Genomic DNA, 23,651 nt, shown 5'->3' with positions numbered 1-23,651 from the left:
AACAGGCACTATGAGATACCAAAAAAAAAAAAAAATTATTTCTACAATTGGTTCCTGGCCAGATTATTAACTGAATTTTCAGAATTAATCTCTCTTTTGAAGCTGCATTACTGTTTAACTGATGAGTTTTAGATGAAATGACATTTGTGCGCTCATTTTGGTCCAGATGAATTGTCAAGGGAGGGTTTTCAGCAAAATTTTAGACACGTAGCCCAAAGGGAACTTCTAAAAAGATAATTTACACGACTGACAGACAGTAAGCGTTAAAGGAATGCTGAATGCCAATTTTATCTCAAGTGAACAAGAAACATGATCAATTTATACATTCCAATAGCCTTTTGGGGATTCTTTTTTTGAATTCTTACCTGGATTAAAGTTTTGATGCATGATGTTTTGATTTTTTTATTTACAATTTCTATCCTTCCTTTAAAGGTACAGAAGTTTTAAAACAAAACAAAAGAAACCCTAGAACTTTACATTTCAACAACCACGTATTGTCCTAGAGGCAGCTATTAGAATCTTATATTTATCAAATAAGAAAATATTTAAAATTCAAAGGGAAAAAAATGTTATACCAAATAGAAATTTATCATCTATTAAAATTTCAGGAAGATCTACATTGTCTAAAGCCATTCTATAATTTTTATTCATATATTTTGTGGAGTTCACATATCTTTTTCTTACAGCAAACATAACACTGTAGGCCACAAGAAGCTGCAGTACTATTGTTTAATTAGCAGCAAATTAATATTTTATATCTGGGTAACTGGACAATAAATAGCCTGCTTCTTTGGATGTGGATGTTTAAAATGTAGTATCACTGCAGCTTCATAACGTGATTGCTATTTTACAGAGCTTATACACACACAGAAAATACGATCTTTGTCTATATTTTATACAAATACAACAGTAGTTTGTGAATACATTTTAAGTACATGATATACATGATAAGCCACTTGATTTCCCAAAAATCACAGAATAGCAATTTTAAATGCAATAAAAATATACAAAATTCAGCCTGGAATGCAGAGTTTTTCTTTTCTATTTTGACTCAAAACTGTATCATTAGAACATTTTTAGAGTACTAGTCCAAACACTTTTTTCATCAGCTAAAAATACCATTTCAGCAGTCCAGCTTACGTTCAGGCATGATGCAATCCACTTCCAAAGGGATTCCCAGTTTTTGTTAAATTCAAAGGGCTGTTAGTAACATACAGCATGTTCTTCACTCCACACCATATTATAAAGCCCACGTTTCGTTCTGAGTTACAGTCACCCTGTGGACAAAGCTGGGTTTGTTCTGGTAACATTTGCACGTCCAAGATTTCCTTTTGCAAGTGCACATGAATACATTGTGATGGGTGGTGTAAAAGTCTTGTTAAAGACAAATGAAGTCACAGTATAAAAATATATTGTACACCTTTACACCTAACGTAGTCCGTTCTTTTTTCCTATGGATTAAAAAAAGTACGACTGAATGAGAGAAGTTTGTAGCACCATGAAGAGTTGTATCCCAAGTTACATTAGCAGCATGTCCAACAGAAGATTGAAGGAGTGTTTCTGAGAAGATACACATTCATTCTGGTTCATCTGTACCACTGAAGCTTATACAACGAAGTGTTTTATACATTAGCAATAGTCCTGTCATTTCTAAGCTAGATAACTTTTCAAAAGACACTGCCTTCCATCCTCAGAGGGTTGACAACGTTGTAGAAGGACCTGGGGGTGATCGGAGCGTGCCTTTACCATTGTGGGTACTATTGTCTCAATGTGTACGATTGAAAAGGAGCTCTGTGCGGGTTCCCAGCACAGAACTACACAACCTCTGTGGGTCTGTGGCATCACGGCAGACTATCTGTGTGGTAGACACAGCTGCCGACGCAGCGTGAGAAAAACAAGACACGGTCCACATAGGCACTCATTTCTCAGAGATAACAGCCTGCCATTGCTAATGAAGAATGCTCAATATCTAAAGCTCTCCTCCAACGTCACGTGGACCTCAGTAGGCTAGAAGCAACTTGGGTGAACTGGTATTTGTTTTCTTTAATTTACATACTGGGAAGACAGTGTGTTTTGAGACACGTAAACCTTGTAAAAAAATAAACCATTGTAAAACCTTATGAAAAGACACACACTGATTCTGTGCAATACAGCAAATTGATAAGAAAACACTGTAAAAATGTACCTGTTTAAAATACCATCTACCATTTCTGAACACAAAGCATTATATATCAAAGGCCTACATATATATCACCTAATGGCACTTGAAACAAATTATAATAAGTCTTAAAATAAAAGGCATAACCTATAAGAAAGTTTCTGTAAAGGTTTAGATTCGTTTTGAAAGTGCTATATCTTGTTATATGTGTAGTATAGAGGTTGACCAAGCTCTATTTTTTAAAAAAATATTGGCCTATATACGTGTATTGCTTACTAGGTGAATGATCCTGAACATATGTAGTCTTTAACATTCATTATCAGCTTCATAAAGCAGTCAGCTCTGGCTCATGTTTCAGTCAGTATATGGTTTTTAAAAACCGCTACTGTCCCAATTAACACAATAGGTCACTATACTCCGCAAGGGACGAAGAGTGATAAAGCACGGGCAACAAACAGGCAAAAATACATAGCTTGGAAGAAACACTACATGAAATTAAAAAGCTGCACAAAGAGTCGTGCGTGATCAGCCAGGACAACTGAGGTTCTGAAACACGGAGCCTGGTAATAGGACTTTAACATGCACGCTGGAACAGTGACCAAAAGCTGTAAAGATGATACGTGCGTCCGTAGGTGGAGAATATTGCTTACGGCGTCAAGATCCTTCCACGCTCGTGCTTCTGTGTCTGGTGATCTAGTTTCTACAAACATGTGGAAGGTCAAACTGAATGAGGTTCAATATCTTGTCTGAGGTCCAAATTCTAAAGTGAAATATTTGTACTTAATGATAATCCCTTTTATTTATTTACTTATTTTTAAACCAAGCAAAGGCACTACTAGAACTTTCAAGGATGATGATTCTGGCCGCTGGAGAATGAAAACAGCATTGGCAACAATTATGTTTAATCACATCCAGTTGACGTAAGAGTAAGTGTCAATTTTTTTTTCTTCAATTTTTAAAATTTTTTTTAGGGGGAAAAAAAAAGAGCCAGTTCGGTGTTACAGCCTTGTCAGACCATTGTGCAATTAAAATAAATGAGTCTGCCTCATGTTTAATAGAGATTCTCTCAAACAGGGTTTAGTGACCGCGACAGTCAACTTAAAAAACAAATTAGTTGAATTCCCTCTTACTTGGAAGTGTTATTTTAAGTCTGTGGGGTAGCAACGAGCAAAGGGGTGTACATATGAAAATACGAGTCCACAATTTCAGCACTGGTGCCCTGGAAGATGTACCTCCCTGTATTTGAATTCCACACAGGGCGAGAATTAGGCTAAAAATATATATACCTGCATGGCGCCATTCCCCATTTCCAAAACGCTGTATTTAATAAATCCTGGTACTCCCTTCTACATTTTTTTTATTAGCAGTGAAATACAGCCTACTAAGGCCAACGTCTCAGTTCGTTAATCTGACTTTAAGCAAATTTTAGACAAAATAAAGTAGTGCTTCTACACTTGTATTTGTGATTTCTATTTAAAAATAGGTTTTCTACTTATTTGTGCTCTGTCACCAAATTTCTTTCTTTTTTTTTTTTCCCAATGGTGATTAAAGCAATATTGAACACTAATCATTCAACTAATGATTTAAGTAAGCAATCTGTTTCATAGAAACTAAAGGAGGCAGTAAATAAAGCAGAGCTAAAAGCCTACTTTCAGAGCAAATATTCTCCTAATCAAAAGCTTAGGAGCGGTTTGAAAAATTTAAAAATGTATTTCCTTATTAACATATATAATTTTAATGCCTTTGGAACACACTTTTTTAATAAATGTAACTTTTAATAATAAAATTTAAATACATACGTATAAAAACTACAGCTCCTAGGATTTAAAAAAAAAAATAGGAGCATGATAAAATATCAGGAGCCAAAGCTCCTTAAGAGAGCAACTTTGATTCTATGAAGTGCGATACGTGTGTGTGTATACATATATATAATATATATAGTGAAACCCCCATGTACATTATTACAATTTACATCTCTCCACAAATTATACTACTCCCCAATATTTTAAATAATGTATTATATTCAGTAATCCGCACTCATTTTTAGAAATTCTTGGTAAACATCGAAATCTGCAGTGATAATTTGCCCTATAAAAGGGAAAAGAGGCTTCCACATAGGGCTTATGAGTGCTCAGAAATATTTTCCTCTCTTTTTCTTAAAGAGATATATACTCTTTTATAAACCCTCCCTCCTCATACCCGCCCCAACAGACAGGGTCCCCAAATAAGGTGTTAACAAGTGCTTAACAGATATGTTTCTCAGGTTGATGCCTCAACTGACTATCAGAAAAATAGAAGAATAATTCGACCTTTGAGAAGATACGCTGGTTGCCTAACATGAGGAAAGCCTGTGGTGACTATATTCATTGACCACAACTTTCTTGATTGTTCTTTTCACATTTACTAAGAGAGTGCTTGTTCTGCTTTACTCTTCTCCCTCCCTCTACAAATTCAGCTTATTTGCAATGCTCCTCCCATTTCCCAGGGGCGTGTAAACGTGGGGTTTGACTGTATATATTTTTAGTCGCTTAAGACTTTGTGGTCATTCCTCAAATAGTTTTTGAATGCATTTAACTTTAAAGTCTCCATCCGAAAATAGCAAGGAAAGATGAATTAACACTGAATAAGAACGCTGCCGTGGGAGCAGGGCTGTCGTTTTGTTTTCTGCTTTTGGCGCTTAGGGAAAGAAAACTGTATCAAACTCAGCTTCTAAGAAGCGATGAAAGCGATATGCTTTGACTTCGCTCCTCAAGGGTCTCGTTTCCACCCTGGCCACAGGGGACGTGATCCCCAGATAAGTTCTGAGGCGGGGCCGCAGGCCTCACATCCGTGTCCCTGCCTAGGGTCTCTCACCCTAGAAGCTGAGACATTCCCCACCCCGACCCCCACATTCCCCAACGGCTCTGGACTCTGGACCAACGGTGCTCTGACAATCTAAGGAAAACTGCTGGCTGTGTCACCTACCCTCTGGCCGTGAAAGATGGAAAAGATGAAAGAGGTCCATCTAGAGACCGATGCCACACACTACAAGTATGAATTGAACGGAAAGAGACAAAGAAGTATGAAACGTGGCCAGCATCCTGTGCGCTAATTTAAGGCCAACTCTTAAGGAACATGGAATGCCGTGTCACCTTACTAGGAGTCTCTTTTTGCTACAAATACTGGTGCTCTGCGTTTCGGTTTTGTTTTCCTCATATGTGCATAATAAAGACGGCAAACATTTGAGCCAGACAATAGCAAGTCTTCAAAATATACTGACCTGAAGTGATGGTATATCTAAGAAACATATGTCATGTCCCCAGACCAGATTCTTAATTCACGTGAAGCATCTGATAAATCATCCATTTAGAGGCTAGTAAAAAATTTAAAACTCTCAGGTCATTCATATACATTTTAGAAAACTGACATTCTACTGCAAAATTTTTTAATGAGCCAAATGTCAAAAGGTAGAGCCATTGTTATTGGACAAAAATGAAAAATTTAAGATCTAACAGTAATTTGAACATGGGATTTGTAAGACTTTACTAATAATGGCTTTCCTATATGAGAAGTCATCTTAAAATACGACAATTGGCAGTGATCAGGACAAAATACCCAGGTAAACATAACTGAACACGAACGGTTCCAAAGCTCATTTAAAAAGCTAGTTTCTAGTTTATACTGGCTTAATGAAAATTGGTACTATACAGAAGCAGAAATTTTTATACTGTCTTAAAGTAGGCACTAAAATAAAAATGGTCATCTAAGGCAGGGCTACACATACGTTTCTGCAATGGACCCGCACGTGAAATCCTACTGAAAAGCTTGATGGAAACGTGGCAGGGTTGTGCTTGTGCTTAAACTGCTGGTGAAAGCTGCTGACAGTGAGTGCAGAGAGCCCAGACCTATGGTGCTCGCAGGGTCTGGAAGATCCTGGGTCTGCGGAGGGAGCTGAGACACAGAAGGATGAGCCTCCTCCTGGGAGTAGCTCATCCCCAGGCTCCCCACAGACAGCGGGTTATAGGGAGGACCGTTTAATGGTATGAAATTGAACAGCTGAGAAAAATCCAATGCTGGTGTGTTCAGGGGGTCACTGATAGAAATGGAGCTCTTTGACAGGGAGAGGTCCCCTGCGCCATCATCCAGGGGCCCGATCTGCGGCTCCAGCCCTAGTTTGGAGGACGATGCCTGCGACTCCTGGGAAGAGGAGGGCGCGCCGCCCTGCAGCTCCATCAGGTAGCTCTCGATCTCCCCCTTCAACGGCTGTTCTTTGTCGGGGATGGAAATCGCGTATGAGGTAGAACTGAACGGGCACTTGAAGGACAGGTGGTGAGAGGGGTGGACAGCATCCATGTCTATGGGGCACGTCATGCCCAGAGGCAGAGTTGTGATCATCTGGTGGGCGGGGCCCGAGCTCTGCATGGGCTGGAACGGAGTGTTGTAGAGGTTCAGCTGCAGCGTGTTGGCGAAGGGCTTCGACAGCAGCTCGCTGGAAGGTAAGGACATCACCGGGAGGAGCTCGTCCTTGATGGGCACGGACACGTTGCAGGTGAAGGGATCCAGGAAGTCCACGGGCTCCGTCTTGACCTTCAGGAGCTCCTGGTTGTGGCTCTTCTTCATGTGCCGCGTCAGGTGGTCCTTGCGCCCGAACCTCTGTGCGCAGTACTGGCAGAGGAAGTCCTTCCTTCCCGTGTGCACCACCATGTGTCTGCGCACGTCCTTGCGTGTGTAGAAGCGGCGGTCACAGTGCTCGCACTGGTGCTTCTTCTCCTTCACGCCCCCCGACGACTTGCCCGCGTGGGACTTCAGGTGCTCCAGCAGCACACCTGTGCTCTCGAACGTCTGCAGGCAGACCTTGCAGGTGAGGTCGCCGCTTGTGGCCGCGTGCAAGGCCAGGTGCCGCTTGAACCCGAGCTTGGTGTTGTAGTTCTTGCCGCACTCTTCGCACTTGAACGTCTCTTTGTTGGGGTCGTGCGTGTGGAGGTGATTCTTCAGGTGGTCCTTCCGGTGAAACATTTTCTCACAATAGTTACACTTGTGGGTTTTCTCGGGAGAGTGCGTAGCCATGTGCCTTGAACACAGACATACTCTATCAGCATCGCGACAAAAACAGCCTGACCTCACTGCTCACATGGAAGCTAAGCTGCTAGGCTAACCCAGAACTTCCCTCGGCTTGGACACTCTTTAACTTAATAGGCATGTGCTACAAGGGTAGTTAACGCACCTAAACACTGCACAGCTGCAGCTGTCTAAGTCGCCACGCTAGTTTTCGCTGGTGTTTAGCGATCACAAACGTAAATGAGCAAGGCTGAATATACTCACGTTAACGTCCACACCCTTTTCTTGCAATTTCTTTGTACAAACGGAAATGCTACTCTCATTAAGCATTGCATTAAAAAAAAAATCCAAAAACACTAACACATAAAAGTCTGTGACTTAGAATGCTAAAACTAGCCAACGTCTAATCTACTTAACATTTCTCTCTGCAAATCAGCGGAAAGATGTGGATACAAATATATACGTTTACAGTGGCTTCAGCTGGCCAACATAATAGAAAATAGAATCTGAAAGACAAATAGAGTTTAATACCTTTGTAATTTGTACTTAGAAACAAAGGCTTTCGTGCAGTCTTGTTGTATGCACTTGTAGGGCCTCTCTCCTGTGTGAGAGTAGGAGTGGACCTTTAATTTCTCAACACTGTTAAAGGCCTTGTCACACAGTTGGCAAGGAAAGTTTTTTCTTGGTTTGGTTTCACCACGCTTACGTTTCCCTGAAGGGACTTTCTGGGTATCTCTTACTTCTGACAAATCACCAGGAATGACAGTGGCCATCGCAGCCTAAAGCAGGCCTTCTTGTTGGACACTTGGGAACTGCCCAACTCCACTAAATGATTTAGCTTTAGGTGGCTTCTCAAGTTTCATGTGGTCGTAAAAGAAAGCAAAAAGGGACTGGAAAAAAAAATAAGAAACAACTAGTTTGTAACTAGATTTAATTTTTAAAAGTTTTACTTGCTATGTGATGCTTTTGAATTAAAAAAAAAAAAAAAGAAACCATAAAATGGATTCAGCTGGTCTAATGTAATATCTGTAGGCGTCTTTATATTTGTCAAAACACATAGTAACGCATTGCTCAGAATGAACAGTTCACAGATCCCCTGAAATCCCACCTGACAAACGTGCTCAGGGAAAGCAGTAGGGAACTCTCAGGAACCATGGAGACGTGCCACTAAAAGTGGAACTGTTAAAGCTTCACTTTTTACAAGGGACTAGAGGACGTAACTCTCACTAAGAATGTAAACATGTTTCTGCAAATATTTTAATATTTAAAAATTATTTTAACTTGTGCAAGCTGGGTAATCACGCCCTGTGTTATAGGAAGATAGAGATCACCAACCAAAAACTCTTTCAGGCACCTTGTGAACCATTTAGGCCAGGGAAGGAGAACTCAAGGCACAGACACCAGAGGCCTGAGAGAGTTGAACGCATGGTCCAAACTGAAACCTGATTCTTTACACCCGTGTCATCCCATGCAGAGGGGTTTCTGAGTCAAGAGCAGAAGTGACTTGCCTTCGTAACAAATCTGCATTCTCGACATGGTAAAGCCTTCTGGTTACAGCAGATGAGGAGCCTGGCTCCTTGTCCCTTGGGGGGAAGCAGTGATCTGGCTGACGTGGTTTTCCCCACCATTTCTCACGTCACAGAAGATGATGCTGTTCGCTGGGCACCTGAGGTGAGTGGATGAGCCAGAGCTGGGGGACAGTCTCTGACGCACCTGCGACCCGTGTGGCTCAGGGCACAATACCTGTGCGGGGACGTGTCAGTGTAGAGGCGTGTCAGGTTGTAACATGTGTGTCAGAGCTCCAGTTCATTAGTGGTGCACCGAGAAAGAAGGAAATGTGTATGTTGTACGGCAAAGAGTATGTCTACCTAAACAGAAACGTACAGTGATCGAAACCTTTGAAAATTGGTGCAATAGTAAATATTATCAACTGTATTTCTCAGAGGAAGAAACCAACTCCCCAAAGATCCAATTGATATAAAAAAAGGTAACTGATTCCTCAAGGTTCATTGAATGCTAGTTTTTAGCAAGGTACTGTGTTTTTAAGAGACACAGAACTAATACCAGCCACCTCTCTGAAAAAGATCTGATTTTAAATTGAAAATTGGCATGTGGCTAAAAGCCTATTATCAGCTACTAATCAATTGGATTTCTCATCCTATGATCTATTCAGAAAACAATGAAAACCAAGTTCTTTGCATCCTTGTGTTTTGGCACCAGACTGACACATGCCCTCACGAGTTAGATGGATGACTTCACTTTTGAACATTCCAGTTATACTTTTGCAGGAGCTCCAAATTTAACCTACATTTTTGTAAAATTAAGTGTACATTACAATAGATCCTATTGTATTTTGATGTAGAGGCTGTCACTAAACAGGCAAAGTATAGCAATTACCCACTCATCTGACTAAGTGTAAAGCATACGGGTAAGTTAATTGGTGTCTGGTTCACACAGTCTTTCTTCTTCGGTAGACAGATACGGGGGCAAGGCCTTCCTTCACGCTGTCCAAACTGCCTAAATCTCCTTTGCGGTTTAAAAGTGACATTAATACAATTAATGTAACTGACGTTACTACTGCTAACACGATATGTTCCCTCTGGTTTTAAATTTTTCTGAATCTCAAGGACTTGTTCTTTTCCTGTTATATTTTCATTCAAGAGAGAGCTTCTCTGCCTCTCTCAGAAATATCTAAAGAGCTATTCTGCTGTAACCAGTAATGACACTGTAAATTGGTATAAAGCATTCTGCCAAAGCAGGAAAAAAAGAGTAATTCTGATTGCCTGATTTCCTAACATGATGCTTTTGTGCACCTATTTAGAACACTGTGGGAAACAAGCTGATAAAATTGTCTAGTGTAAAATCAACATGGAATGCAAAGTATCTAAATTCCTATATATAGCTAATATCTGAAAATATGTCAAAAACTGGCCATAGTTTGCCATTATTGTGTTATGAGACCCAACCATAATTGGGCAGAGAATTCCAGTTGAGAAAAATAACAACTTCTAAGTTACTGAAAAAAATGTACTAAAAGTGCACCATGAAACAACAAACATTTGATCATATGAAAATGGGTGACACTCAATGTGGAGGAATGAATTCTGTTTCTTTGCATGTACAGACTGAGCAATGAAGAATTGCAGATTTCAAATATTACACTTTTCTAAGACCAGCTGAAATTTTTTCATGGCTAACAAACTCTTTTATCTCAACATATTACAAAATTCAAATTACTTATAGGTGCATTTAAAAAGTACAGGATAAGCATAAAGTTGTGAGCTCAACATTGAATAAAAATCCAAATTTGTAATATTCATATCAATCAAATACTTTAAAGATACATGCATAGAACTATCATCATTTTTGTTCAATGCGTACCTGATGACAGATGGAAAAAGCCTCAGACCTTGATCTTAGCCAGTCCCATTGACTCTTCGTGGAAGAGAGCGGAATCCAGTCCTTCCCATTTTGGCCAATCTATGAGACAAAAAATAAGAATGGACTACACTCTAAATGGAACCAGTCCGTAAGTGGTGGGAAATACAGGATCAAAGAATGGCAATTTCATGACACATGCTTTCATTCCGTACTCTGCTGAAGAGTCATGCATTAATTTTCACCAACTGCAAATCTTTATTAGTTCAAAGCACATTTACATGACCAAATTAAGGCAGAAACAAAAAGTAAAACAGTATTACCTAGATAAATGGCATTTGGTGATGCTGAATGACTCCCCACTTCTTTCCCAAATTCAATTTAATTTTTTAAACCTAACTCGCCTACTGAGAGAAATGAATATTAGGGTTACTACTGGTAAACCAAACGGATCAAGTTTTCATTAAGCTAAATAATACTCGGGAAGAGACGAGCTCAGTTCTCTCTCCGGGAGAGCGCACCTGTAGCCTGACCACAGCACAGCAGCCTCCGGAGGAGAGCGCCTGCCAGGCTCATGCTGCACGTGCTTGTGCAACATGGGCTTCTCTGAGCTACACTTGTGTTACCTGTGATACACGCCAATTTATTGCTCAGAATGCTGCAAGCACGCCCGAAGTGTAGCAATAACTCTACACTCCTTAGATTTCAAAAGCATGCAAGGGAAGTTAAATATAGGTTTGCGACAGGATAAGGGGTGTCAGGAAGAAAGCATCATTCAGTTTTAAGAGATCATTGTTGAAAAATCTTAAAATATCTTAAAAATGCCTATCAGTAGCATGATCCTCAGCAGGCTAAGAACGCGCATAGAAAAAAAATCTGCTCATAATTCTTGATTGTACAAGTAAAATGTGAAAGGAATAATGGTCAAAAAGCGGAAAGAACAGAATTATCTATAGAGTACAGAGTAGTAAACCCCACATATTTTAAAGATGACTGTTCAGAAATCATGATGATGAGAACTTGAGAGGGATAATATCAATAGAATAGTCAGAATAAGATTCACCAATGACAGGTTAAATGAAAATAATCTTATTTAACATTCGAAACACAAATCTAATTAATTTCCCCTGAAATCAAATTTTCACATACTTTAAAAATTTGGTGATGTGCAAATCAAATATTTAAGAGAGAGCATTCAAGCATCGTTGCAAAAATACTAAGGGTGTATCTGAAGCAGCATTATTCTCATAGTTTAAAAGACAAGAAAAATAAAAATTCAGACTAATAAAGGATGTTTAAAAAGTTAAAGCAAAAGCTCCATGTTTTGGTAAAGCACAGGACATGCATAAATGGAAGAACTGAATTCTGCACATCAAAACTGCAAAATAATAAAATTAACTTTGTAAATACTTACTTGCCCCCACAGCACATACTGAGTTTTTGGTAGGGTAATTAAGAATATGAGAGCCTATTTCGCGCATTATGTTATTTTGATAATATAAATACCTTACAAGTGGAGGGTGTTTTCATCTTTGTTACCTCCCTGGAATTCAAGTGACCTGAGAGGTGGATGTTTGTATCACCATATCCCTTTTAAGGTGAGAGGCCCAGAGAAGCTGAACACCTCGACAGCACATACGTGGTCAAGAAGGGGCTAGTGCCCTACGTCACTCTTATTCTACTGCATTCTAGGGGAAGTGCAAGTTGGCAAACCAATTCGCAAGAGGATAAACCTGTCACTGCACTTAAACAGCAAGAATAGGAGACAGTGCCTATTTCTCTATCAGAGCTCTGCCAATACGATCCCCAGACAGAAACACATTTAAGATTTTAAAAGCTTCTTTTAAATAAGGATAGTCTGTAAAGTAAATTTTAAGTACTTTAAATAGCAGTTAAAATAACTAGTATATCGGTCTCAGTGGGTAGTGATTTGGGCAGAAAAAAAAAATCTAAAACCAAAGTTGACTAGTGAACAACAAATTTACATTTTTTTCTTTTTTCCCCGACCAATATAAATTTTATTGCATCTCAAATACATCCATAAAAATTTTATTTATGCTTACTGTTCAATGGCGTTTATAATAAAAATCCTTTAGAGTCAAAATATTTCAGTACAGTTTAGAAGTATACGTATGGTGATTTGAAATGTTACAATAGTCTACAAATTACCCCAGTTACATATTTTATGGCCTGAAATAAAATAATAAATAGACATCATTTTCATTCATTTTATCACAAACATAATTCCAAAGTCATGGTTAATTTCCCTTATAAATTCAGCCTAATTATTTTGAGTTCTTATGAGTGGCTAATTATTTCCCCAAACAAAGGAAACCAGGAGCCGTTTAGATATAGTTCATTATTATTTAGCTTGGTATAATATAAATACACTGTTTCCATTCATGGAATCCTAACTAAAATGTCAACTAAAATTACCTGTGTATTCTCTTTTATGCTCTTAAGAACAACTTTTACAAAGCTTTGTGACTACTCTTCTGATGAGTCTGTAACAATTTGTACTCCAGTTTTTCTTTTTTACGTATCAAAGATTGGTTATTATGCTTTTTCAAATAATTAAAGTTCTCTGTCTTGATTTAAAGAATCATGAAGCAAGGTAGAAAATGTACGTGTACCCATTTCGAATTGCCCTAAGATGAGGTAACACTCTTCAGAATACCCACCCAGTTTTCGCTGGTACCAGAACAGATGTTCTTTCCTAGGGCAACTTTGCACAGAAACCATAATTAAAGGGAATACAGTGCGTGCACACACACAGGTTCATCATTTCCCTGCATTTCACATTCTCAAACCGTGACTCACGCAGAAGACTAACAAGCAAAACGAATCACACATCAGAGGGTCCACCAAAACGAATTCCTACGAGGATGCTGGCAAAAGAACAGGCCTGAATTAATACTATTTCTGTATTTTACACTTCACAGTTCTGATAGTCATTTCTCAAAGAGCTGTGGATTTTTACACTTACCTGCATCAATAATTCTTTCATATTTAAGTTAAAAGCCAAGCATACACTTTGCTAATTAGGGTCAAATGCTATCATAATCAAAGCTTTATTCTCCTTTATGCTAATCATAAAACACCATTAGTAAACAATTCAGAAAATGTCAACATTTGCTTAAAACATGTTTTTCATATATAGTAAACAGGTGGGTTGCAAAAGGAAATTTACCAGTAGTTAACACTTTAATTCACGTGTTTAAAACATAATAAAGCTTTGAATAATGTGAAAGAAATTATTAACAAGATAACATAACTGAAGTCCATTCTAAAGGGCAACAGCATACTTAGAACACTTCTTTGATCCTGTACGGTAATGTGGAAATTTTTAGAGCATTCAATTTTTGTCAGTCTGTAAAATCACTTATTAAGAATAATAAAAAAAAATATCTTGCAAGTATAAAAATCTAAGACAGAATTAAAAATAGACTGTAGGCAGCATTGGGGCAGGAGCTGTGTTAGTTTTATTCACTGGTATTTCCCATAAAAGGAAGTAACATTTTTGCTGAGTGAATAAAAACAATTAAAGCAGGACAAGGGCTTTCCATCAAGGAGGTGAAGTACAGGCTCAATCTCCACAGTAGACACAGGGCAGAACACATATATCTATGTCACGTAAGAAATAATACAGCGTGGAGAGAATTTGGTCCAACACACTAAATAAGCCACTAGAAAGGGACTTTCTAAACTTAACAGCTACTTGTAAGAGCTTAGATTAAAACAATAGTAACTGCAGTAAAGGCTGTCGGAAATACTCGTTTTGTTTTAGAAAATGAGCATTCCTTGATTGACCTTACTGCTCAGGAATCAATCAGTACAAGTGTCTAATATCAATTTGGTCCCTGTTCCTAATTAAAACTTCTCAAGTGCAAACATGCCTGGAGCCTGCGTCCACGCCTGGCATGGAACAGGAAGCTGGCTGGCAGGTTAGGTGGTTAGAGAGGCTGCGGATGCCGAGAGGACAGGAAGGAGCAGGGCGCCTGCCCAGAAGCAGGAGACAAGGCAGAGATGGGGCTGCGCTGGACCGGACCGTCCAACTTGTAACTAGGTACCCAAATGACTCACTGTACACCCAGATACTGGAAACTACAGAACTTACTTGCCCATGGTAGATGTTGTTAACTACTATCAATCACCTATAAGGATGCCTTTTTGGAATTACTGTATGTGACATTTTCAACTTTGAGCAATGCACTAAAATGCAGTTCTAGGACAACCCTTTGGAAATTTACCACGCAATTTAGCCTTATGATATTTAGAAAGGCTTCTATTTAATATATAAATACTGAAAGCCAACAGAGAAGTGAAAGGAATAGCAGACCTATTTGTTTTTAGGAACCAAGAGGAAAAAGTCAACGAATTCCAAAGTGGAACCAACAAATCCCAGCGTCGGTTCTCTTGTTTGCAGGACGAGGATGTTCCTTTGGGGGGCCACCTGGAACCTGGGTGTGGCTCTTTATTTCATTTTCTAGAGGCCCCAGAAGAACAGACAGACAATCTGATGAAGAGGGACTATTCAAATAAATTTCATCTTCAGTTCAGAAATGTTTTTCTGGGTTAATTATTTTATGGAGCGAAAATGTCATGTTAGGTTAAAAAACTTTTTCTTCTCTTTTACAAGCTCTTTTAAGGATCCGTAACTTAGAAGTTAGCATTTCATTGTCACTCCTATGTGGGAGATTTTTCCTCCTATGGTTGTATATTCGTATCAAAATAAAAAAACCTAAAAACTACAGATGGGTGGCATCCCGGCGTATTTTCATTCTCTTCACATGGGCAATTAGTATTTGCAAACTGTAAATGAGAGCAGAGTGGTGCAAACGAAATGATGCCAGAGAGAGAGAGAGAGCACGCGCGCAAGCGCAAGGAATCAGTTACATCTGAATACAAAGTAAGATTGCTTAATCATAAGTTTAACTATTTTTAGAGATTTTCTTTCTTTCTTTCTTTTTCCTTGTAGATAAAGCATTTCCAAAATACTGGTGCTCAGGCTAGGGTTATAAAGTAGGCAGCTCACAGTCAGCTCAATCTGAAAACTGCATGTGTCCCAAATTATGATGAATTGTTTTTATGTTTTTCTTACCAATGACCCCTTAAATTCCTGGGGCCACAAGAAAAATGCTTGACACCAACTATAAAAATGTTCACACTGAAGGACCCCCAAACATTTGGAAGGCATGTCTCCGTTCACAGACAGTTAACTGCCTAGTGCTGTTAAGACGACAAATACAGCACCGTCCAGGCTTCAGGTCTGACCTCCCCAAGCACGCGTGCTGAATCTGTCTGTACTGTCTATAACTCAGATGGGAGGCAGAAACAGTACACTTTACAACAGAAGGGATGAGGAAAGAAAGTTTCACTTAGTTACAAAAGCTCATGCAGAGAATTAGTTTTAAGCCATCTCAAAGTCAAGTGCACTTTAAATGTAGGCTTGTGCTGTGGTACCCGACAAGGCATAAATGTTGTGTGTGTGTGTGTGTGTGTGTGTGTGTGTGTAAAATCCTCAGGAGCACTAGGCAACGTAAGGACAATGCAACCCACACCCAGGGAAGGCTCTCTGAGTGTCCTGTTCTCCCTGAGCCCTGCCCCTGTGACTGCCCAGGGCAAAACCACTTCTACTGATTCCTACAAAGCTGAAGGCGAATGGGATCTGCTCTGGGCAAGACTGTCAAGTTAGGGGACCCGTGCCCTCCCCCAGCTGTCACAATTAGAAAAGACCTGATAATTACATTCCTTGACCGATTTTACTTAAGCAAAGATAGACTTTTTTCAGAGTGAAGTTTTTCAGAACTGTACCTCTCTGAGCTTTTTACCTCTAACATAGATTGTAAAACTCTTGTTGAAATGACCTGTCTCTCCACCGGCACTGTAAACTCATCTGCAGGGAGACTATCAATCACCCCCACATCCTTGCAGGTGGACGGTGCCCGGGCATGTGGCGGACACTGCAGGACTATTTGTGGAACACACCATAGTCCCTTTAAGGAATTTCAGGAATCCAAGCCAGCAGGTAAACGCGTCTTGGGGTTCCTGAAACTTCAAATGAGTTTAAAGGCAAGCTGAGAAGACAAACCCTACAGAATGAAGTCATTAGTTCCGGCGCAGGGGTGGAAACCTAGAGAGCACTGCAGCCACTGGGAGGCGGTGGTGTCAAGAGCTGGGGGGTCGTGGCCGCGTCCACTCACAGGCCCTCGGGGGCCCGATGGGCAGGGAGGCACCCCTGGGCGGCACGCAGCGGGCCTGGATTTTCAGAACGTTTCTGCTGTCAAACATTCTACTCCACAGCTCGGTGAGCACGTGGAACTTGTACTCGTTATGATTTATTGTTGGGAAATGAATGGTTTTACGGGAAAGGAAAAGGAACAAAGTACAGTTCAAAAATTTTTAAAGAGGATGTTCTTCCTGTGATATTAAATGGGGGGATGGCAACTGAAAATGTCAGAGAAAATTTTGACTAATTACAGATATGAGAAATAAAAAAGGAGAGAATCTGTATAAATGGAGTTGGCTAAGTAAAAACAATGACAAATTGTTTTTTTCTAACTGCTCAACAACAGCTCCATTACAAGCAAGTGTAGAAACAAGATAAAAAAAGAAAAAATCCATAACCCGTTAACACTAAAAAACCATTAACATCTTCATATATAATTGGAAAATATTTACAACACACAAAAGGCTAAAAGTTTACTCTGACTTGATCTTCATAGCGTGCTGAGATTAGAGAACTTCTGCCAGATCGGTTTGCAGGCCTTTCGTCTGCTCAGAGCTCTGTCCCTGTGCACTGTGAGACCCTGCCTGGCTCTCAGTCTCCGGCCGTGTCCTCCTCTCCCAGGGCTCGGCCCGCCTGCCGTTGGTGGAGTTCGGGGCCTGGAGCCCATCCTCTGGCCCTCGGCATGGCCATCTGTGTTCTTCCCGTCTTAGGGCTGAGGATCCGGGCCCCTGAACCTCCATCCTGTGTTTGAGGTCTTGCTGACAGACTTACCTGGTACCAAATCCAAGTGCGCCTGAATTTCCAAGTATCGCTACACCTTGATTCCGTGCCACTGAGCTGCACCTACAGGTTGGGAAATCTGGAAGCCTGAGTTGTCTTCTTTCCGACAAGGCCAGCAAACTGCTGCTGTCCCACCGAGGTCCTTATCCTAGCATCTGCTGCATCCCAGTCAGCACTGCAAGCCCCCCTGCCCAGAGTTAACCAGAGCCTTCCTAGTGGACAGAAAGAGATACAGTGGTACCACTGGATACTCCATCACTCTGGGCAAGACTCAGAGAAGGAAGAGCTTAAGAGTTTATCTGCAGGCAATGTGGGGAACGTGGACAGATAAGCTTTTACAGCGGCTCTGTGTTTCATGCACAAGGTAAGGAAAAACTGCTTGAGGCCAGGATTCCAATCCTTCCAGTACATCGTAACTATTAACGAAGTCCTGTTGAACGTGATATGTTTTGATGGACCTTAAAATAGTAAGTGGCATGCTTATTATGTGGCAGGCTTTTCAAAGCTTTTAATGGCGTATCTTATATTGTTTAGAAACTGGAATAAGCGATCACTTTGAAAGCCATGCCATATAATGATAAAAGCCACCTACCTGGGGCCCTGCTCCAAATGCTAGCAAGGCAACCTTATTAATAGACCATCACAGAATGAAGCATTCTGGGTGCCAAGTACGGTCAAGGCAGCACCAAGAGGCAACCTAAAAAGAAAAGAAGAGTTAGTTTGAAATTCCAAAAGTCACACCAGCTTGGCTAATGGCATATGAACCAAAGTGTTTTTCCTTTTCATTCATTACCACTTATTCGTATCTTTATACTTTACTGGAAAATCTCAAATTCTGTTCGGAACAAATGTGAAGCAAATACAATATTTATAGCACATTGAAAAATGAAAAGTAAATAAATCAATATCCCTAAATTTATATAAGTCCCCCCTGCATCACAATGAAATTATCTACGCTGTTTGTGTTTTTATTCCGTAAAATATGATTCCAAGTTCGCTGCCATTTCTCAAAACTGCTGCTTATTTTCTTCATTTATATTCTAAACACATCCACGATTTTCTCTGTAACGCGGTTTGGAGAAAAACCTCTTGAGGTGTATGTTTTGTTCTGAACAACAGGTGAGGGAGAAACCCTGCTGGATGAGTGTGTCCCTCAGGCTGTGTGTTCACAGGGAGGGGTGCAAACCGCACGCGCCCCAAAATCAGGCAGAACGAGGAGAAGGGTGATGGCCCAGCTGCTGCGTTGCTCTTCAAGAGGAGCTGCCATTGGCTCTAAAGTGAATTCGCAGGTGGCAAGTCCATCTTCAACACAAAGAAAAACCCAAAACGAGTTCTGAAGTACCCCATGTGTCGCGTGTCCTGAGCTTCCTTATTACGTTGTGCAGGTGATAAAGACCTACACCTACGGAAGCTCACCAGGAGAGAAAGGGGCACCAGGAGCTGCACACAGAAACACCTGCTTCACTTCCCTGGACCCAGGGTCAGTGCAAAGCCACACATGACCACCCCTCTATTAAGGCAAACAGCTGACCCAGACGTAATAGCGGTTACCAGCATCTATCACACATGGCACCAATCTGAATCACTGGGGATGCAAACACACTGGACCCCTGTTCTCAAGTGCATACGAGCTGCAGGAAAGACACCTTATGTCAAGGCAAGCAGTGTGACTGAAATGGAATGAAATGAAATGAAATGAAATGAAATAAAAATAATAATAAAATAAAATAAAATCTGCCCTGGACTTCCTGGTGGTCCAGTGGTTAAGACTTCACCTTCCAATGCAGGGGGTGTGAGCTCGATCTCTGGTGGGGGAGCTAAGATCCCACATGCCTCACAGCAAAAAGACCAAAACATGAATCAGAAGCAATATTGTAACAAATTCAAAAAAAGACTTTAAAAAATGGCCCCCATCAACAACAACAACAAAAGCGCCGTAAGGTGGTGTTAGAGTGACAAATTGACAGCAAAAGCAATGTTATATGGTATAAACAAGTAACATCGAAGGTCAGAAAAGGAAAAGAATCCTATGGACTTTTGCTTGAAGAACGTACAATAAAGAAGCAGAGGAAGGGTGTGGGGAGCACGCCAGTTGGCCAGGACTCATAGGTCACCACTGAGGATTATACAGAGTCCAAGATGACCCTGGCTGGAGTGTAGTGTAGTTACAGACGTCGTAAGGGTTCAGATGAGAGAAGTGCAGCGGAGCCCCAGGGCAGGGACCCTTACACTCACGTATGAGTGATGAGAGGTAAGTGTGAGACACAGAAGGTATCCACGGTACTGAGAACAAGTACTGGGGAGGTGGGGGGGAGGGGCAGGGATGCTTGTTCAATGGGATGCAGGAGATGGTGCTGGACCAGCGCAAAGCCCACAGCTGAGAACCAGCAACAAGAAGGAAGCCCTTCCCAGAGAGAGGCCACCTGTGTGCCCGACTGATAACAAAGGGGTTGGAAGAAACAGGACAGATGGTGGAGTCACTTCCTCTCACTCAGAGTCAAGTGAGTGACTGGTTGGCTCCCGGTGGAGCCTCCTGACCCCTGTGACAGGACCAAACTAGGCCATCTATAGGGGGAGTGGCAGGCAGAGCTTTGAGAAGGGAGGAAAAGGTGGCAAAACCCACAAAAAGACAAAGCTGCTAAGAGTTCCAGAAGCACCCTGTAGTTCCTGCACAAGAGTCCACCCCTTAGAAACGAAAGCACCAAACTTCCATAAGAAAAGATGTGGGGCAGGGTGGGGCCAGGAGGGGCCACACCTCAGTGTGGATGCCAGGGGAGGGACCGGAAAGGACTTCCAGTGAGGAAGAAAGAGCTTCGAGCTGGAGGAGGAGAAGACTGGTCGGGCGGGGGTTAGAGGCGAGGTCGGGGTGCCGGGTGGGAGACAGCAGAGAACACTGAGCTGTGAGGATAAAGAGGTGGGAGAAACAGGAGGCAAGGCAAAACCCTGCCCGAGAAAACGGAGAGGTCTTCGTCCTAGGTGATTACAGACCTAAGAGGGAAGGACACTCATCCGGGCAAGGTTTTTTGGGTAAAAGGGGTAAGGGATGCGAGGACTTTGCATAACTTCGCCGGTGTCAACAGAGCCAAGCAGGAGGGTGCGTCTGGGAAGGATGTGGGAGGAGGGCTGCCCTGGGGACCGTGGCCAAGGTTAGAGGGATGCTGCGGAGGACAAGAGAGGGCTGTCCAGGGGCATCCTTGAGACTTTTACAAAAATGAACAAAACTTGCCATAAAAAACTAAATTTCTCTAGTAAGATACAAGGATGTAACGTACATCACAGGGACCATAATCAATATTTTATAACTTGAAATGGATTATAATCTATAAAAATATTGAATCACTGTTATATACCTGAAACTAATATAACACTGTAAATCAACTATACTTCAAAATGTAATTTAAAAATTAATTTAAAAAATTATATTTCTCAGTTATTGCTGTTGGGAGTGTAAGCCACTGAAACTTTTCTGGAATACGCTGTGGAAACAGACAGTCAAAGCTTTTTTATTTTTTATTTATTTATTTTTTTGGCTGTGCTGGGTCTTGGTTGCAGCGTGAGGGCTTAGTTGCCCTGCCGCATGTGGGATCTTAGCTCCCTGGCCAGGGATTGAACCCGCGCCCCCTGCCCTGGAAGGCGGATTCTTAACCACTGGATCACCGGGGAAGTCCCAAAGCTTTTAAAGTGTACGTGTATATTGGCCTGATAATTCATTTCTAAAAATGTAAGGGAAAAAAAAACAAGAAACAAAGATTCAAATATAAGCATGTTCAAAGCATGTTTTAAGAATAAAAGTTGATAATGTCTAATAAAAGGGGTAAAGTAGCATATGTCTATATGATAGAATAACTATACAGCCATTAAAAACCATGCATTTAAAAAATATTAAATCACACGATTAAACACTGATATAATGTTAAAAATTTTAAAAACAGGACATAGAATATACCATGGTTCCAATTTTGTAAAGAACACACTTAGAACTACTCTTCCCCACTCCCCCACAATACCCTTAAAAGCACCTTGGTAAGTTACTAAAAAATTAGCAATATACAGGCTTTATATTCTTCTGTATTTTACAAATGCCTTACTTTTTTTTTTCCCCGAACCCGTGTCCCCTGCATTGACAGGCGGATTCTTTTTTTTTTTTTAAACAAATGTGTTACTTTTATAATTAGAAAAAAAATTAGTTCACACCCCCCCAAAAAAAAGGTTTTCCAATAATGGTGCTAGAAAAATAAATAAATAACTTGGATCCACACCTCATTCCATATACAAATGGATCATGTACACAAATGTAAAGCCCAAAACTATAAAAATTCTAAAAGGAAACAGAGCTAAAAAGCTTGTGACATTCAGCAAGTCAATATTCCTTGGCTACAACTCTAAAAGCATAGTGTGTAAAATAACAGATCGATAAATTAGATTCCATCAAACTTTAAGATGGCTCTTTGGAAAATGATGTTAAGAGAAGGAAAAGACAAACCACTAGAAGACTAGAAGAAAAATGCTGCTAAGCATGTATCTGATGAAAAACTGTATTCAGGATACCTAAAGACCTTCCAAAACTCAACAATAAAACAACCCAATTAAAAAATGGGCAAAATATCTGAATCGACATTTCCTCGGTAAAGATATATGGATGACAAGTAAGCACATTAAAAAATGCACACCATCGCTGATCATCAGGGAAATGCAAATCACACCACAAGGGGATGCTGCTATCCACGCACCAGAATGACTACAATTAAAACAACTGACCATCTGACTGCTGGTGAGTGTATGAGATACATGGAACTTGTACCACTGGCAAGAAGGTAAAAATGTACAATCACTTTTTAAAAGCCTGGCAGTTTCTTAAAAAGTTAAGTATGTGCCCAGCATATGACACAGCCATTTCACACCTATGTATTTACCCAAGAGCCATGAGAACAGATGTCTATACAAAGACTTGTACATACATATCCATAGCAGCCTTATTTGTAGCAGTAAAAAACTAGGTACCACCGAAATGTCCATCCGTGTGTGAACGGATTAGCAAGCTGTGGTAGGTTCACATAAACCAGCCCTGAGAAGGCATATACTACTTGATACACGTGGTAACACAGATGAACCTCAAAAGAATCACACTGAGTGAAAGAAGTCAGGCAGGAGAAAGAGGACATATTACATGAGTCCATTTACATGCCATTTTAGGAATACAAGTGAAGCTATAGTGACAGGAAACAGCTCACTGGTTACTGGGGACAGGGTGGGGTCGGGAGGCATCACTCACAAAGGGACGTGAGCAAACTTCTGGGAAGGACGGTTATGTTCACTGTGTCGGCGATGGTGATGGTTTCAGGGATGTATGTCGCAACCTGGCAAGATGTACACTTCAAATGTGTGCAGTTTATTAAATGCCACTTATACTTCAATGAAGCTATAGAAAAGGTCAAATTTTTCATACTGAGAGAAAGTTAACATTAATGAGGCAGAGAAAGAAAACTTCATATGAATTTATGGAAGTTTGCAGAAAAAAAAACCCCCACTTTTCTGTGAAATGATAAACTCATGAACCAAATCCTTTATGAGGGTTATGACTCAAAATGACTAAAATCTTTCCTCCCCATTCAGAGGGGGGTAAAAAAAGACAAGCGGGATACTGGCTTAACTGTAAGGGTCACATTCAACCCTTACTAGAAAGGATAGATGTCGAGGCAGTTTTTAGAGCTGCATTCTCAGCTGTCGCCCTTGGAGGAAGCCAGCGCGGTTCACCTGTTCCTTACACACTGGCACCTCACACGCCATGATTTAAAGCCTCCAGGAATACCCTCTGACTGGAACTGAGACCTACAAATAATAAATAGTTCTGGGACAGGTTCCATTTATCAAATACCAAAGGAAGAACTCACTGGAGAGTCTCAATTCCGCCTGTGTCCGATCTTTTAAACTCGTTAATGAGCGGTAGCCTTAAAAAGAAAGAAGTGTCGTGCTGACTGGTAGACCTGCCTTTAATTTATTAGAAAAATAAAGCGACCGTTGAGCCAAGACAACAGAAGACTGAGTAGGTACTGGCCAAGAGTGGGCAGG

At 40.7% G+C, this 23,651-nt stretch overlaps 1 protein-coding gene across 11 annotated transcripts in view; it reads right to left on the bottom strand.

Annotated features, from left to right (window-relative positions):
• Positions 1-336: 336 nt before the first annotated feature.
• Positions 337-23,651, bottom strand: part of PLAG1 (PLAG1 zinc finger) — a 51,657-nt gene continuing 28,342 nt past the window's right edge. For 2 of the 11 annotated variants that reach the window (XM_057736634.1, XM_057736632.1), the window contains exons 2-4: positions 10,577-10,675; positions 7,727-8,085; positions 5,417-7,208 (exon numbers count right to left, since the gene is read on the bottom strand). In XM_057736634.1, coding sequence (XP_057592617.1) covers positions 5,951-7,208; positions 7,727-7,968 — 1,500 coding nt within the window. In that variant the 5' untranslated portion in view covers positions 7,969-8,085; positions 10,577-10,675 and the 3' untranslated portion in view covers positions 5,417-5,950. Of the gene's footprint in view, positions 2,089-5,416; positions 7,209-7,361; positions 7,453-7,726; positions 8,086-10,576; positions 10,676-11,094; positions 11,185-18,174; positions 18,280-23,651 lie in introns of those variants that run through there. The other 9 variants (XR_009053956.1, XR_009053957.1, XM_057736633.1 and 6 more) reach the window with 9 other exon arrangements.

This window comes from Hippopotamus amphibius, chromosome 5, assembly GCF_030028045.1.
Source record: "Hippopotamus amphibius kiboko isolate mHipAmp2 chromosome 5, mHipAmp2.hap2, whole genome shotgun sequence".
NCBI lineage: Eukaryota > Metazoa > Chordata > Mammalia > Artiodactyla > Hippopotamidae > Hippopotamus > Hippopotamus amphibius.
Note: the sequence above shows the minus strand (reverse complement) of the source record. Positions and strands in the feature narration are given on the sequence as shown.